Below are 13,985 nucleotides of genomic sequence, written 5' to 3' on the forward strand. Positions count from 1 at the left end.
AGGCTGTAATGAGATCAGGGGCTGAGTGATCCTGGTGGAACCCATGCTGGGTGTCAGTGAGCAGGTTATTGTTCAGCAAGTGCCTCTTGATAGCACTGTTGATCACCCCTTCCATTACTTTACTAATGATGGAGAGCAGACTGAAGGTGCAGTAATTGGTCCAGTTGGATTTTTCCTGCATTTTGTGTACAGGGTATACCTGGGCAATTTTACAAATTGCCGGGTAGATGCCAGTGTTGTTGCTGTACTGGAAAGGCTTGGCTAGGGGCACGGCAAGTTCTGGAGCACAAGTCTTCAGCACTGTTGCCGGAATATTATTAGGGCCCATAGCCTTTACAATATCCAGTGCCTTCAGCCATTTTTTGATATCACGTGGAGTGAATTGAATTGGCTGATGACTGGCATCTCTGATGCTGGGGACGTCCTGAAGAGGCTGGGATGGATCATCCACTCTGGACTTCTAGCTGAAGATTGTTGCAAATGTTTTAGCCTTATCTTTTGCACTGATGTGCTGTGCTCCTCCACTATTGAGGACGGGGATAATTGTGGACCTTCCACCTCCAGTGAGTTGTTTAATTGTCCGCCACCATTCATGACTGGATGTCGCAGTACTGCAGAGCTTAGATCTGATCCGTTAGTTGTAGGATCGAGTAGATCTGTCTATCACATGCTCCTTATGCTGTTTGCCATGCATAGCTTCACCAGGTTGACACCTCTTTTTATAGGTATGCCTGGTGCTGCTCCTGGCATTCCCTCCTGCATTCTTTATTAAGCCAGGCTTGGTGGTAATGATAGAGTGGGAGATATGCCAGGCCATGAGGTTGCAGATTATGTTTGGGTACACTTCTTCTGCTGCTGATGGCCCTTAGCACCTATTGGATGTCCAGTCTTGAATTGCTAGATCTCTTCGAAATCTATCCTATTTTGCATGGTGGTAGTGTCACACAACACGATGGAGGGTATCCTCAATGTGAAGATAAGACTTGGTCTCCAAAAGGACTATGCAATGGTCACTTCTACCAATACTGTCATGGACAGATGCATCTGCAGCATGCAGGTTGATGAGGATGAGGTCAAGTACGCTTTTCCATCTTGTTGGTTCTCTCACCAAGTGCCGCAGACCCATTTAACAGCTATGTCTTCTCGGACTCAGCCATCTGGGTCAGTAGTGGTTCTACCGAGCCACTCTTAGTGATGGGCATTGAAGTCCCCCACCCAGAGTACATTCTGCTCCCTTGTGTTGAACATGGAGGAGTACTGATTCATCAGATGAGGGAGGGCAGTATGTGGTAATCAGCAGCAGGTTTCCTTGCCCATGCTTGACCTAATGCTATGAGATTTCATGCAGCCCAGAGTCAATGCTGAGGACTCCCAGGGGTGCTCCCTCCCGACTGTATGGGTGGAATAATTCCAGATTTGCAATGTGCTGCAGCGGGTGGGAAAAGACATTTTACCCTCCGGCCGCAATGCAGCTTTTCATGCCGTATCATCCCAATCCCACCTCATTAGTTATGTAGCCACTGGAAACACGCTGTCTTGCTGGCAGGCAGCCTCCGATTTACCCGCCGTGCCGTCACCTCGCCGCTTCCTCAAGCCGGGTGCCATATTTAAACTGCAGCCACGTGCACACTTCTCAATGCTTACAGCCCAGGACCTTCAAGCCAAGAACAGTGCAGCCCCCGATTCAGCGATGCATCCCCGGGACACCTTCTGAAGATGTGGAGGCCCGCCGCGATATCCTCTACCCTCGCTTGGCTACAGGAGGCCCATCAATCTGATCACTCCTGCTTGGGAGGTGATGGCAGAGATGGTCAGTGCCAATGCTGCACTTAAGAAGTCGACCATCCACTGCAGGAAACCAATGAATGATCTCATTCATGCCACCAGGGTAAGGCAACCATCTCATCACTCTAAATTCATACACTCAGAAGCAAATCACACATTCAATGGCATCTCACACCTCCAGCTCTCGGGACATCACCACTCATTCTCTCACACACCCTCACACTTCCATTTGGCATCATCTCCTCTGGAGACTGCACCTCAGCCTCACCATCTTGCAGTCTCCAGTAAGCCCTCCTATAAGTCAGTCGGGCTCGCAATATGGCGCATTTGCTTGTACTGAAAGTGTATATTAATACACAGGGCACTCTTCTTTGCAGACAGAAAAAACATGCACAGATCAAGTGTTTTAGCTAAACAAATTATGTGACAGCCATTCGCTGACTCATTCCTCAGGGCAATACCTCAATCAATCAGGGTCAAGCTACCTGGTTTAAATTTCAAACAATGCGTAGCAATAACTGTCAGTTACCATCAGTGGTGTATTCTCCATGGGAATGCTACTTGCCAAACAATCGGCACTCTCTTCATATACATTATAAATTGTTGTTTTTCCCTTTATATTGGTATTTTTGCGAGTGTTCTGATGAGTACAAGACAAAAAGCTTTGACATTTTTTATCAGCAATATTAATCCTTTTATGATTTTTTGCTGTTCTTTATATTTTGACCAGTCTTCTTATCTGCCACCCATTTTTGCGCTATTATATGCTTTTCCTTTAAATGAGAGAGAGGAGGAGAGACAGAGAGGGCGGGGAGAGAGTGGGGAGAGGTGGGTGGTGGGGAGACAGAGGTGGCTAAGAGGGGATGAGAGAGAGGGGGTAGAAGAGAGAGGGGGTAGAAGAGAGAGGCGGAGAGAAAATACAAAGGGGAGCAAGAGAGCTGAGGTGAGGCGAGGGGGGAGAGAGAGAGAGTCGGGGAGAGAGAAGAAGGGGGAGAGAGAGACAGTGGGAGAGAGGGGAGAGGGGTATAGAGGGAGATCAAGTTGGGAAGAGAGAGGCTGTCAGAGAAGGGGGAAAGAGGGGGTTGGGGCAGGGGTGGAGAGAGAGGAGAGGAAGAAGGGGAAGAGAGGGGGAGAGAAGGGGGTGAGAAGGTGAGAGAGAGGGAGGGGGAGGAGGGGAGGAGTGGGACAAGTGGTGTGAAGAGAGGGGAAGAGGAGGGGTAGAGGCAAGAGGGGAGAGAAAAGGGAGGAGGACAAGAGAGTGGGAGAGAGAGAGGAAGAGGGAGAGAGGGGGAGACAGAGAAGGGGAGAGAATGAGGGGAAAGTGAGGGAGAAAGAGGGATAGAGAGAGGGAGGAAGGGAGAGATCATGGGTGAGAGGGGGAGAAGAGTGGGGGAGAGGAGGGGGAAGAAAGGAGTCGGGGTTCAGGTGGGGAAAGAACATTTCCCCAGGAAGGGTGGTCGTGGGAGAGACAACTGCAATCCGGGCCAGGAGCAAAGGGGTGGGGGGTGGGTGCAGGAGAAGGGGCAGAGATGTGGTGCACTAGTATAGGTTATGAAGAGAAACATAAAACTACCTTATCAAAACATATGTTAAAACAGAGTCTGTTTATTCTTAAGTTAGCTCAGTTTTAGGATGTTTGAAGCTATCGGAATTCAGAAATATGGAAAGAAACTCTGACTGTTTTTGGTCTCCGAATGCTTAATGTAAGTGATGTTGCTAATCACAAATGTTTCAGTGCAGCGGTTTGGGGCCATTAATAACAATGGTGTCAGTTACATTACTTGCAATGTTAAATGATAGCTAAGTGATTGCTTTTGAGTATAATTGATGTCAAATGAGTGCAAATGAATGCTGTTGAATGCAAATGATGTCAAATTTTTTGGGTAGGGGGCCTCCTTCTGCTCTGTAAGTATCCATGATTCTATCTTGCAACTGATGTTGTGTTGACATTCAACCTTTGCATGCTTGCTTTGCAGGAGGGAGTGTACATTTATGGCCTTTACCTGGATGGAGCAGGTTGGGACAGGAGAAATACCCGACTGACTGAATCAACTGCTAAGGTTCTCTTTACAATGCTACCTGTCATCTATATATTTGCCATCAATTCCACTGCGCCCAAGGATTCTAAATTATACATCTGTCCAATCTATAAGAAACCACAACGCACTGATCTGATGTTCATTACCACCCTCTGCCTGAAAACAGTCCAGCCACCTGACCACTGGATCCTGAGAGGGGCAGCTCTGCTCTGTGATATCAAGTAAATCAATAGATGCTTGAGTTGGAGGAGAATGTGTTTTAGACTCTGAGATAATTTAACAGTAATGTAACTGAATTTAAGTGTCAATGCAGTAACTTAATCTGCTAGTCACAATACAAAAATGTTCACCAATACAAAGGCAAACTGTTCTTGCATTAATTAATAAATTAATTGATTGTCTTGAGCTAGTATTGTACTGTATGTTATTTATCAATTCCATACTCATTCATTTCATTGACTGTGACGAGGCCAACAGAATAAATGTTGCTAAGGACACTAGGAGGATCTCTCCTAGTGAAATAGTGACAAGGGGCAGAATTTTGCCCTTGGCGGGTGGGCTCGGTGGGAGGGCAGTCGGGAAGCCAGCCGCCGCCCACGATCAGCACCGCACCGTGATATCACGCTAGTGGGCCAATTAGGGCCCACCCAGTGTGAACCGTGGCGGCAGCGCTGCCGGTGGGGAATGCGGGGCGGGATGCGAGCCAGCCGAATGCAAACTTCGCATATGCGCACAAGTGAGATCATTTTAAAAATTAATTTTAAAAATAAAAATGTAATGAAATATGTCTCCTCATGTGACTGTCATATGAGCAGGCACATGTTATTAATTCCATTTTAAAACTTTTATTATTATTTGCTTTTGGAAACCTCATCCTGCCCGTGGATGAATTATGCAATGAGCAGTCAGCATCTGGAATGAACTGCCTGAGGTTCTGGCAGAAGCAAACTGGTTTTTTGTTATTGTTCATTCATAGGATATGGGGGTCTCTGGCTAGGCCAGCGTTTATTGCCCATCACTAATGGCCCTTGGGAAAGTAGGTGGTGAACTGCTTTCTTGAACCGCTGCAGTCCATGTGCTGTTAGGAAGGGAGTTGTAGGACTTTGACCCAGCGACAGTGAAGGAACAACAATATATTTCCAAGTCAGGATGATGAGTGGCTTGGAGGAGAACCTCCAAGTGGTGGTGTTTCCATATGTCTGCTACCCTTGTCCTTCTAGATGGTAGCGGCAGTGGGGGTTGGAAGGTGCAGTCTAAGGAGCCTCAGTGAGTTCCTGCAGTGTACTTTGTTAATGGTACACACTGCTACCACTAGGTGTCAGTGGTGGAGGGAGTGAAGATTTGTGGATGGGGTGCCAATCAAGCGGGCTGCTTTGTCCTGGATGGTGTCGAGCTTCTTGAGTGTTGTGGGAGCTGCACTGATCCAGGCAAGTGGGGAATACTCCATCACACTCCTGACCTGTGTCTTATGGATGATGGACAGTCTTTGGGAGTCAGGTGGTGAGTTACTCGCTGCGGGATTCCTAGCCTCGGACCTGCTCTTGTAAACACAGTATTTATATGGCTAGTCCAATTCAGTTTCTGGTCAATGGTAACCCCCAGGATGTTGACAGTGGAGGATTCAGTGATGGTAATACCATTGAATGTCAAGGGGCGATGGTTGGATTCTCCCTTGTTGGAGATGGTCATTGCTTGGCACTTGTGTGGCACAAATGTTATTTGCCACCTTCAGCCCAAACCTGGATATTGTTCAGGTCTTGCTGCATTTGGACACAGACTGCTTCAATATCTGAGGAGTCGTGAATGGTGCTGAACATTGTGCAATCATCAGCGAACATCCCCACTTCTGACCTTGTGATGGAAGGAAGGTCATTGTTGAAGCAGCTGAAAGTGGTTGGGCCGAGGACACTATCCTAAGAAACTCCTTCAATCATGGCACAAGGAAGTTCTGAGGAACAAAGGAACCTTGGTGTGTGTGTCCATAGACCTCTGAAAATGGAAGGGCCTGTTAGTGGGGTGGTGAAAAAGGCATATGGGACACTTGCCTTTATCAATCAAGGCTTAGATTACAAAAGTAGGGAGGTCATGTTGGAGTTGTATAGAGCCTTGGTGAGGCCACAGCTGGAGTACCGTGTGCAGTTCCGGTTGCCACATTATAGGAAGGATGTGATTGCACTGGAGGGGGTGCAGAGGAGATTCACCAGGATGTTGCCTGGGATGAAACATTTAAGTTATGAAGAGAGGTTGGATAGACTTGGGTTGTTTTCGTTGGAGCAGAGAAGACTGAGGGGCGACCTGATCGAGGTGTACAAGATTATGAGGGGCATGGACAGGGAGCAGCTGTTCCCCTCAGTTGAAGGATCAATCACGAGGGGGCATAAGTAGGTGAGGGGCAGGAGGTTTAGGGTGGATGTGAAGAAAAAATTTTTTACCCAGAGGGTGGTGACAATCTGGAATGCACTGCCTGGGAGGGTGGTGGAGGCGGGTTGCCTCACATCCTTTAAAAAGTACCTGGATGAGCATTTGGCACGTCATAACATTCAAGGCTATGGGCCAAGTGCTGGTAAATGGGATTCGGTAGATAGGTCAGGTGTTTCTCACGTGTCAGTGCAGACTCGATGGGCCGAATGGCCTCTTCTGCACTGTGTGATTCTGATTCTATGTCCCAGACCTGAGCTAATTGACCTCCGACAACTACAACCAATTCCATTTTTTCTAAGTATGACTCCAACCAGTGGAGAGTTTTCCCCCTGATTCCCGTTGACTCCAGTTTTGCTTGAGCTCCTTGATGCCACACTTGGACAAAAAAGCTGAACATCAAGGCAGCATTTGACCATGTTCGAACCAAGGTTGTAATGAGGTCAGGAGCTGAATGGCTCTGGCGGAACCCAAACTGGGCGTCAGTGAGCAGGTTATTGCTAAGCATATGCCGCTTGATAGCACTATTGATGACCCCTTCCACCATTTTACTGATGATGAAGAGTCTGGTTAAAACCTTAATAAAGACATCACAATGGGCTATGAGTGCCTCCACTGGTGACTGCTCCATGACTGCCTTTCACAAGGGGATTGTACAACTTGCCTAGTTGTCAAATTGTTCTGCAGCCCCCAAAACACACATTAATTGACGGACTGCACCCGAGGAGTAAAAGGTTCCGGAGCATTTGTTAGCACATCCATGCTTTTGCGTTGCTTGAGTGGGTAGAAATGCGTCGAAGGCCCAACTCCAAGCATGTTAACGGGGCTGCAGCTGAACGGTCTTAGCTACAGAATGATGCTCTCTTTTGACAATCTTTTCAAAGCGCATGGCCGCTTTGCTCACAACCCCCCTCCCCCCAACGCCTCCCCCAACCCCAGCATGGGCTTGTCTACTTCCTTTAGTCTCTACCGTCTTGCAATTCCCCTCAACCCCCATCTGTACTGGAACCCTTGCCCCAACACCGCACTGAAAGCCAGCCTGGAGAAAGCGACTTGCCTGTGTTCCCCCTCCGAATGCACAGTGCCTCTTCCTTGATGTCCTACAGGCAATCCTCATGAGCACTGCACAAGTTTGTGTGCACTCACCTCCGAATTCCCCTCGAAGTTCAGGTTGCCTTTTTAAAGGCAGTTGTGGCTAACACCATTCGGAAGTCATGCTGATGTGGGCAGTAAATTTGATGTGGGGGATGATTCTGGTGTGAGGGCACAAACACTGAGATGCAAATGCATTAAAGTTAAGTTCCCGAAGTTGGATAGCGGGAAATGCGGCCCACTATTGATGGGCAGATCGAAACATCGGGAACAGATTTCACAACGCCATAAAACCGATTTTTTGCCTTCACCTTCTTGTCCACTCACACGCACCATGACACCTGCTGCCTACAGCTGCCAACGATTCTGACCAATGATTCTTTACAACTTCATCTTGTTGATCAGACTGAAGAAGCATAAACCCCTTGAACCGCTTCCTTGACAGCAATTTCTTTAAGAATCCTGCCCTAAAGTCTTTCAGCACGTGGCTAGCAAAAGTGCCCTCAGAACCTTGGTTGTTAATCCTAAAATGACAATTAACACCATAAGACGTCAGAGCAGAAGTAGGCCATTCGGCCCATCGACTCTGCTCCACCATTCAATATCATGGCTGATCTGATAATCCTCAATTCCACTTTCCTGCCTTTACCCCATAACCCTTGATTCCCTTAATGATTAAAAATCTGTCTATCTCAGCCTTGAATATATTTAACAACGCAGCCTCTCCATGCCTCTGTGGTAAAGAATTCCACAGATCCACCACCCTCTGAGAGAAGAAATTCCTCCTCATCTCTGTCAAAAATGGGCGACCCCTTACTCTGAGATTATACCCTTTCGTCTTAGATACTCCCAGAAGAGGAAACAACCTCTCAGCATCTACCCTGTCAAGCCCCCGAAGAATCTTACATGTTTCAGTAAGGCCTTATCGCGAATCAGGCCTGCTATAATTTAATAATCGGTCAATTTCATTACCGAATTATTTTGATCGGATTTCGGCTACCTGCATAAATTGTTCCAGACAAGAATCAGAGCTGCAAGAGTCATATGGACTCGAAATGTTAACTCTGTTTCTCTCTCCACAGGTGTTACCAGGCCTGCAGGGTTTTTCCAGCATTTTCTGTTTTTATTCCATCATTCTCACTGCCATCCATCTCCACATGCCACCTGGATCACTGGAGCTGCTGCAAACCTCCCTCCACCTGCAAGCCTTCAATCCCTGGAGCTGTTGCCACTTCACCCCAAAGTGAGAAATGTCTGGGTGCTGACAACGAATGGCCCTGCAGTTCAGCGATACCTCCCTGCAGGTTTTCCTCCAGGCCATCTGGGAGCGGTGGGAAGTCCTGCTTCACAGGGATTGCAGCAGGAGCCCCTCCCAAGGAGGTTGAGGTGGAGGTCACAGCCGAGGATAGTGGTCATGGATCCACGTAAGAACTTGGGTCCAGTGCAGGAAAAGGCTGAATGACTTCCTGAGCTCCCCAAAGGTAATTGACACTGTGTAGTCACTGCAAAGTGCCATTCATATGGGGATCAAGATATGTAAACGTATGTGTGGAGAGGGTTACCAGATAGGAGTTTGGGTTGCAGGCTTCATTATTTGATGGAACTGAATGTGTGGGAGCCACTTCATGCTCTAAAAGTTGTGTCAGTTGCAAGACAATGTGTGTGAGAAGTTTTGATTGGGAGGGCCCACGAGCTGTTGTAGGCATGAATGCTCACAAGTGGTTATACATCGATTGGATGACATTCAATTCTTCTGTCTGCCTGCAAGATAAAAAGAGCTCATTACCGCAGGGATTGCTGTAAGACAAGTGGAGGAATCCCTGACATTTCCATATTGACCCCGGTGAAGAGGAATCATCAGTGGGAGACTGTGAGTCAGTATTTCAAGACATTCGAGTGAGGATGCTTGCAGTCTGCTTTAATGTCTGAAACATGGATGAGAAAATGAACTGTGCATAACCATGAGCATGAGATCTTGCAGTGGTCTCATTCAGGATAGATAGATCAATGTGTTGCAATGAAGGTGTCACAGGCCTGCCTGGCACGTCGCTCCATTGCCCTGACATCTGCAGCTGCAGACATACTATCCTCTCCCTCAAAAATCATCTTCCCTTTCTTCCTTATCTGAGAGGGCATCAGGCTCCTCCAGCTCGCTTTCTGCAAATTCCTTACTTCTTTGCTGCATGAGATTGTGTCAGGCACAGCAAACCACCATGATTCAGGAGGATCTCTGTGGAACATTCTGCAATGCTCCACTTGAGCGGTCCATGCAACTGAAACATATCTTCAGCAGAAGCACAGAATTCCAGACCGTCACCACCCTCTGGGTAAAAAAGTTTTTCCTCACATCCACCCTAAACCTCCTGCCCCTCATCTTAAACTTATGTCCCTTTGTGACTGACCCTTCAACTAAGGGACACAGCTGTTCCCTATCCACCCTGTCCATGCCCTTCATAATCTTGTATACCTCGATCAGGTCGCCCCTCGTCTTCTCTGCTCCAATGAAAACAACCCCTATCCAACCTCTCTTCATAACTTAAATGTTTCATCCCAGGCAACATCCTGGTGAACCTCCTCTGCACCCCCTCCAGTGCAGTCACATCCTTCCTATAATGTGACGACCAGAACTACACACAGTACTCCAGCTGTGGCCTCACCAAGGTTCTATACAAATCCAACATGACATTCCAACTTTTGTAATCTATGCCTCGATTGATAAAGGCAAATGTCCCAAATGCCTTTTTCACCATCCCACTAACATGCCCCTTGGCATTCAGAGACCTATGGACACACACGCCAAGGTCTCTTTGTTCCTCAGAACTTCCTAGTGTCATGCCGTTCATTGAATACTTCCTTGTCAAATTACTCCTTCCAAAGTGTATCACCTCACACTTTTCAGGGTTAAATTCCATCTGCCACTTATCTGCCCATTTGATCATCCCATCTATATCTTCCTGTCGCCCAAGACACTCAACCTCACTGTTAACCACTCGGCCAATCTTTGTGTCATCCGCAAACTTACTAATCCTACCCCCCACATAGTCAACTATGTTGTTTATATAAATGACAAATAATAGGGGACCCAGCACAGATCCCTGTAGTATGCCACTGGATACTGGCTTCCAGGCACTAAAGCATCCTTCTGTCATCACCCTCTGTCTCCTACAACTAAGCCAATTTTGAATCCAGCAATTCAATTTATCAATAAATTTAATTTATCGAATTACCCTGTATCCCATGTGCATTTGCCTTCTTTATAAGTCTCCCATGTGGGACCTTGTCAAAGGCTTTGCTGAAATCCATGTAAACTACATCAACTGCACTACCCTCATCTGGTCACCTCCTCAAACAATTCTATCAAATTTGACTGAGTATCCCTCTGACTGAGTATCCCTGATCAAATCTTACCTCTCCAAGTGGAGATAGGCTCTCTCCTTAAGAATTTTCTCCAATAGTTTCCCTGCCAATGATGTGAGACTCACTGGTCTGTAGTTCCCTGGCTTATCTCTACAACCCTTCTTAAATAGAGGAACCACATTAGCTGTTCTCCAGTCCTCTGGCACCTCCCCCATGGCCAGAAAGGAATTAAAAATTTGGGTCAGAGCCCCTCCAATCTCCTCTCTTGTCTCCCTTAGCAGTCTGGGACACAAATCATCCAGACCTGAAGATTGGTCCACTTTTAAGCCTGCCAACACCTCCACTACCTTGTCACTCCCTCTATCAGTTTGCTTAAGAACCTCGCAGTCTCTCTCCCCGAGTTCGATACCTTCATCCTCATTCTCTTGTGCAGCAGGTGGCATATTCAGAAGAATAGTCTTCCTCAGGGAAGCATGCTTGCACCGCTGCTGTACAACATCTACACGAATTACCAACCTATAGACGGTGTCACACGCCATTTTATATATGCTGATGATTTATGTATCACTGCCCAAAGCACTGATTTTAACACCGTGGAGAAAACGCTTTCTGAGGGCTTGGAGGGACTAACATCCTACTATGAAGAAAACCAACTTCGTGCAAACCCATCAAAGACACAAGTTTGTGCATTCCACCTCAGAAACTGTGAAGCCAAATGCCAGCTTAAAGTAACCTGGTGTGGAGCAACACTGACGCATTGCAAGCACCCTATCTACTTAGGAATCACCCTTGACAGATGCCTCACCTTCAAGAACCACATCAAAAAGACAAAGGCAAAAGTGAGCACATGAAACAAAATCCTGAATAAGCTCACTAACACAAAATGGGGGGCAAGCTTGAAAACATTGCGAACCAGTGCACTTGCTCTTCGCTATTCCACTGTCGAATATGCCTGCCCTGCATGGGAAAGATCTACTCGTGCCATTCTGAATGCAAGCTGTCGACTTATCACAAGTTGTTTAAAACCAACAAACACCAACATCCTATATATCCTAAACAAAAACAGAATTACCTGGTAAAACTCAGCAGGTCTGGTAGCATCGGCGGAGAAGAAAAGAGTTGACATTTCAAGACCTCATGACCCTTCAACAGAACTGAGTGAATATTAGGAGAGGGGTGAAATATAAGCTGGTTTAAGGTTGGGGGGCGGGGTGGGGGGGAGAGAATTGGGGGGGTGGTGTGGTTGTAGGGACAAGCAAGCAGTGATAGGAATCCAAAACAAAAACAGAATTACCTGGAAAAACTCAGCAGGTCTGACAGCATCGGCGGAGAAGAAAGGAGCAGATAATCAAAAGATGTCACAGACAAAAGAACAAAGATGTGTTGAAGGTGGTGATATTATCTAAACGAATGTGCTAATTAAGAATGGATGGCAGGGCACTCAAGGTACAGCTCTAGTGGAGGTGGGGTGGAAAGACTAGCAGGGCATACAAGATTTAAAAATAATGGAAATAGGTGGGAAAAGAACAATCTATATAAATTATTGGAAACAACAAAAGGAAGGGGGAAGAAACAAAAAGGGGGTGGGGATGGAGGAGGGAGTTCAAGATCTAAAGTTGTTGAATTCAATACTCAGTCCGGAAGGCTGTAAAGTGCCTAGTCGGAAGATGAGGTGCTGTTCCTCCAGTTTGCGTTGGGCTTCACTGGAACAATGCAGCAAGCCAAGGACAGACATGTGGGCAAGAGAGCAGGGTGGAGTGTTAAAATGGCAAGCGACAGGGAGGTTTGGGTCTTTCTTGCGGACAGACCGCAGGTGTTCTGCAAAGCGGTCGCCCAGTTTACGTTTGGTGTCTCCAATGCAGAGGAGACCGCATTGGGAGCAACAAATGCAGTAGACTAAGTTGGGGGAAATGGAAGTGAAATGCTGCTTTACTTGAAAGGAATGTTTGGGCCCTTGGACGGTGAGGAGAGAGGAAGTGAAGGGGCAGGTGTTGCATCTTTTGCGTGAGCATGGGGAGGTGCCATAGGTAGGGGTTGAGGAGTAGGGGGTGATGGAGGAGTGGACCAGGGTGTCCCGGAGGGAACGATCCCTACGGATTGCCACCGGGGGGGGGGGGGGGGGGGGGGGGGGGTGAGGGGAAGATGTGTTTGATGGTGGCATCATGCTGGAGTTGGCGGAAATGGCGGAGGATGATCCTTTGAATGCGGAGGCTGGTGGGGTGATAAGTGAGGACAAGGGGGACCCTATCATGTTTCTGGGAGGGAGGAGAAGGCGTGAGGGCGGATGCACGGGAGATGGGCCGGACACGGTTGAGGGCCCTGTCAACCACCGTGGGTGGAAAACCTCAGTTAAGGAAGAAGGAGGACATGTCAGAGGAACTGTTTTTGAAGGTAGCATCATCAGAACAGATGCAACGGAGGCAAAGCAACTGAGAGAATGGGATGGAGTCCTTAAAGGAAGCGGGGTGTGAGGAGCTGTAGTCGAGGTAGCTGTGGAAGTCGGTAGGCTTGTAATGGATATTGATGGACAGTCTATCACCAGAAATTGAGACAGAGAGGTCAAGGAAGGGAAGGCAAGTGTCAGAGATGGACCACGTGAAAATGATGGAGGGGTGGAGATTGGAAGAAAAATTAATAAATTTTTCCAAGTCCCGACGAGAGCATGAAGCAGCAGCGAAATAATCATCGATATACGGGAGAAAGAGTTGTGGGAGGGGGCCGGAGTAGGACTGGAACAAGGAATGTTCCACATACCCCATAAAGAGACAGGCATAGCTGGAGCCTATGCAGGTACCCATAATCACGCCTTTCATTGGGAGGAAGTGAGATGAGTTGAAGGAGAAATTGTTCAGTGTGAGAACAAGTTCAGCCAGACGGAGGAGAGTAGTGGTGGATGGGGATTGTTCGGGCCTCTGTTCAAGGAAGAAGCTAAGGGCCCTCAGACCATCCTGGTGGGGGATGGAGGTGTAGACGGATTGGACGTCCATGGTGAAGAGGAAACGGTTGGGGCCAGGGAACTGGAAATTGTTGATGTGACGTAACGTGTCAGAGGAATCACGGATGTAGGTGGGAAGGGACTGGACAAGGGGAGAGAGAAGGGAGTCAAGATAACGAGAAATGAGTTCCGTGGGGCAGGAATGGGCTGACATGATCGGTCTACCGGAACAGTTCTGTTTGTGGATTTTGGGTAGGAGGTAGAAGCAGGCCGTCCAAGGTTGGGCGACTATCAGGTTGGAAGCTGTGGGAGGAAGATCTCCAGAGGAGACGAGGTCAGTGACAGTCCTGGAAACAATG

At 47.7% G+C, this 13,985-nt stretch overlaps 1 protein-coding gene across 1 annotated transcript in view; it reads left to right on the forward strand.

The window, feature by feature from the left end:
- Positions 1-4,049, forward strand: part of LOC121278115 (dynein heavy chain 8, axonemal-like) — a 1,831,678-nt gene extending 1,827,629 nt beyond the window's left edge. The window contains exon 94 of the mRNA XM_041188200.1: positions 3,762-4,049. Coding sequence (XP_041044134.1) covers positions 3,762-4,049 — 288 coding nt within the window. The remainder of the gene's footprint in view (positions 1-3,761) is intronic.
- Positions 4,050-13,985: the final 9,936 nt, after the last annotated feature.

Source organism: Carcharodon carcharias, chromosome 5 (assembly GCF_017639515.1).
Source record: "Carcharodon carcharias isolate sCarCar2 chromosome 5, sCarCar2.pri, whole genome shotgun sequence".
Lineage (NCBI taxonomy): Eukaryota > Metazoa > Chordata > Chondrichthyes > Lamniformes > Lamnidae > Carcharodon > Carcharodon carcharias.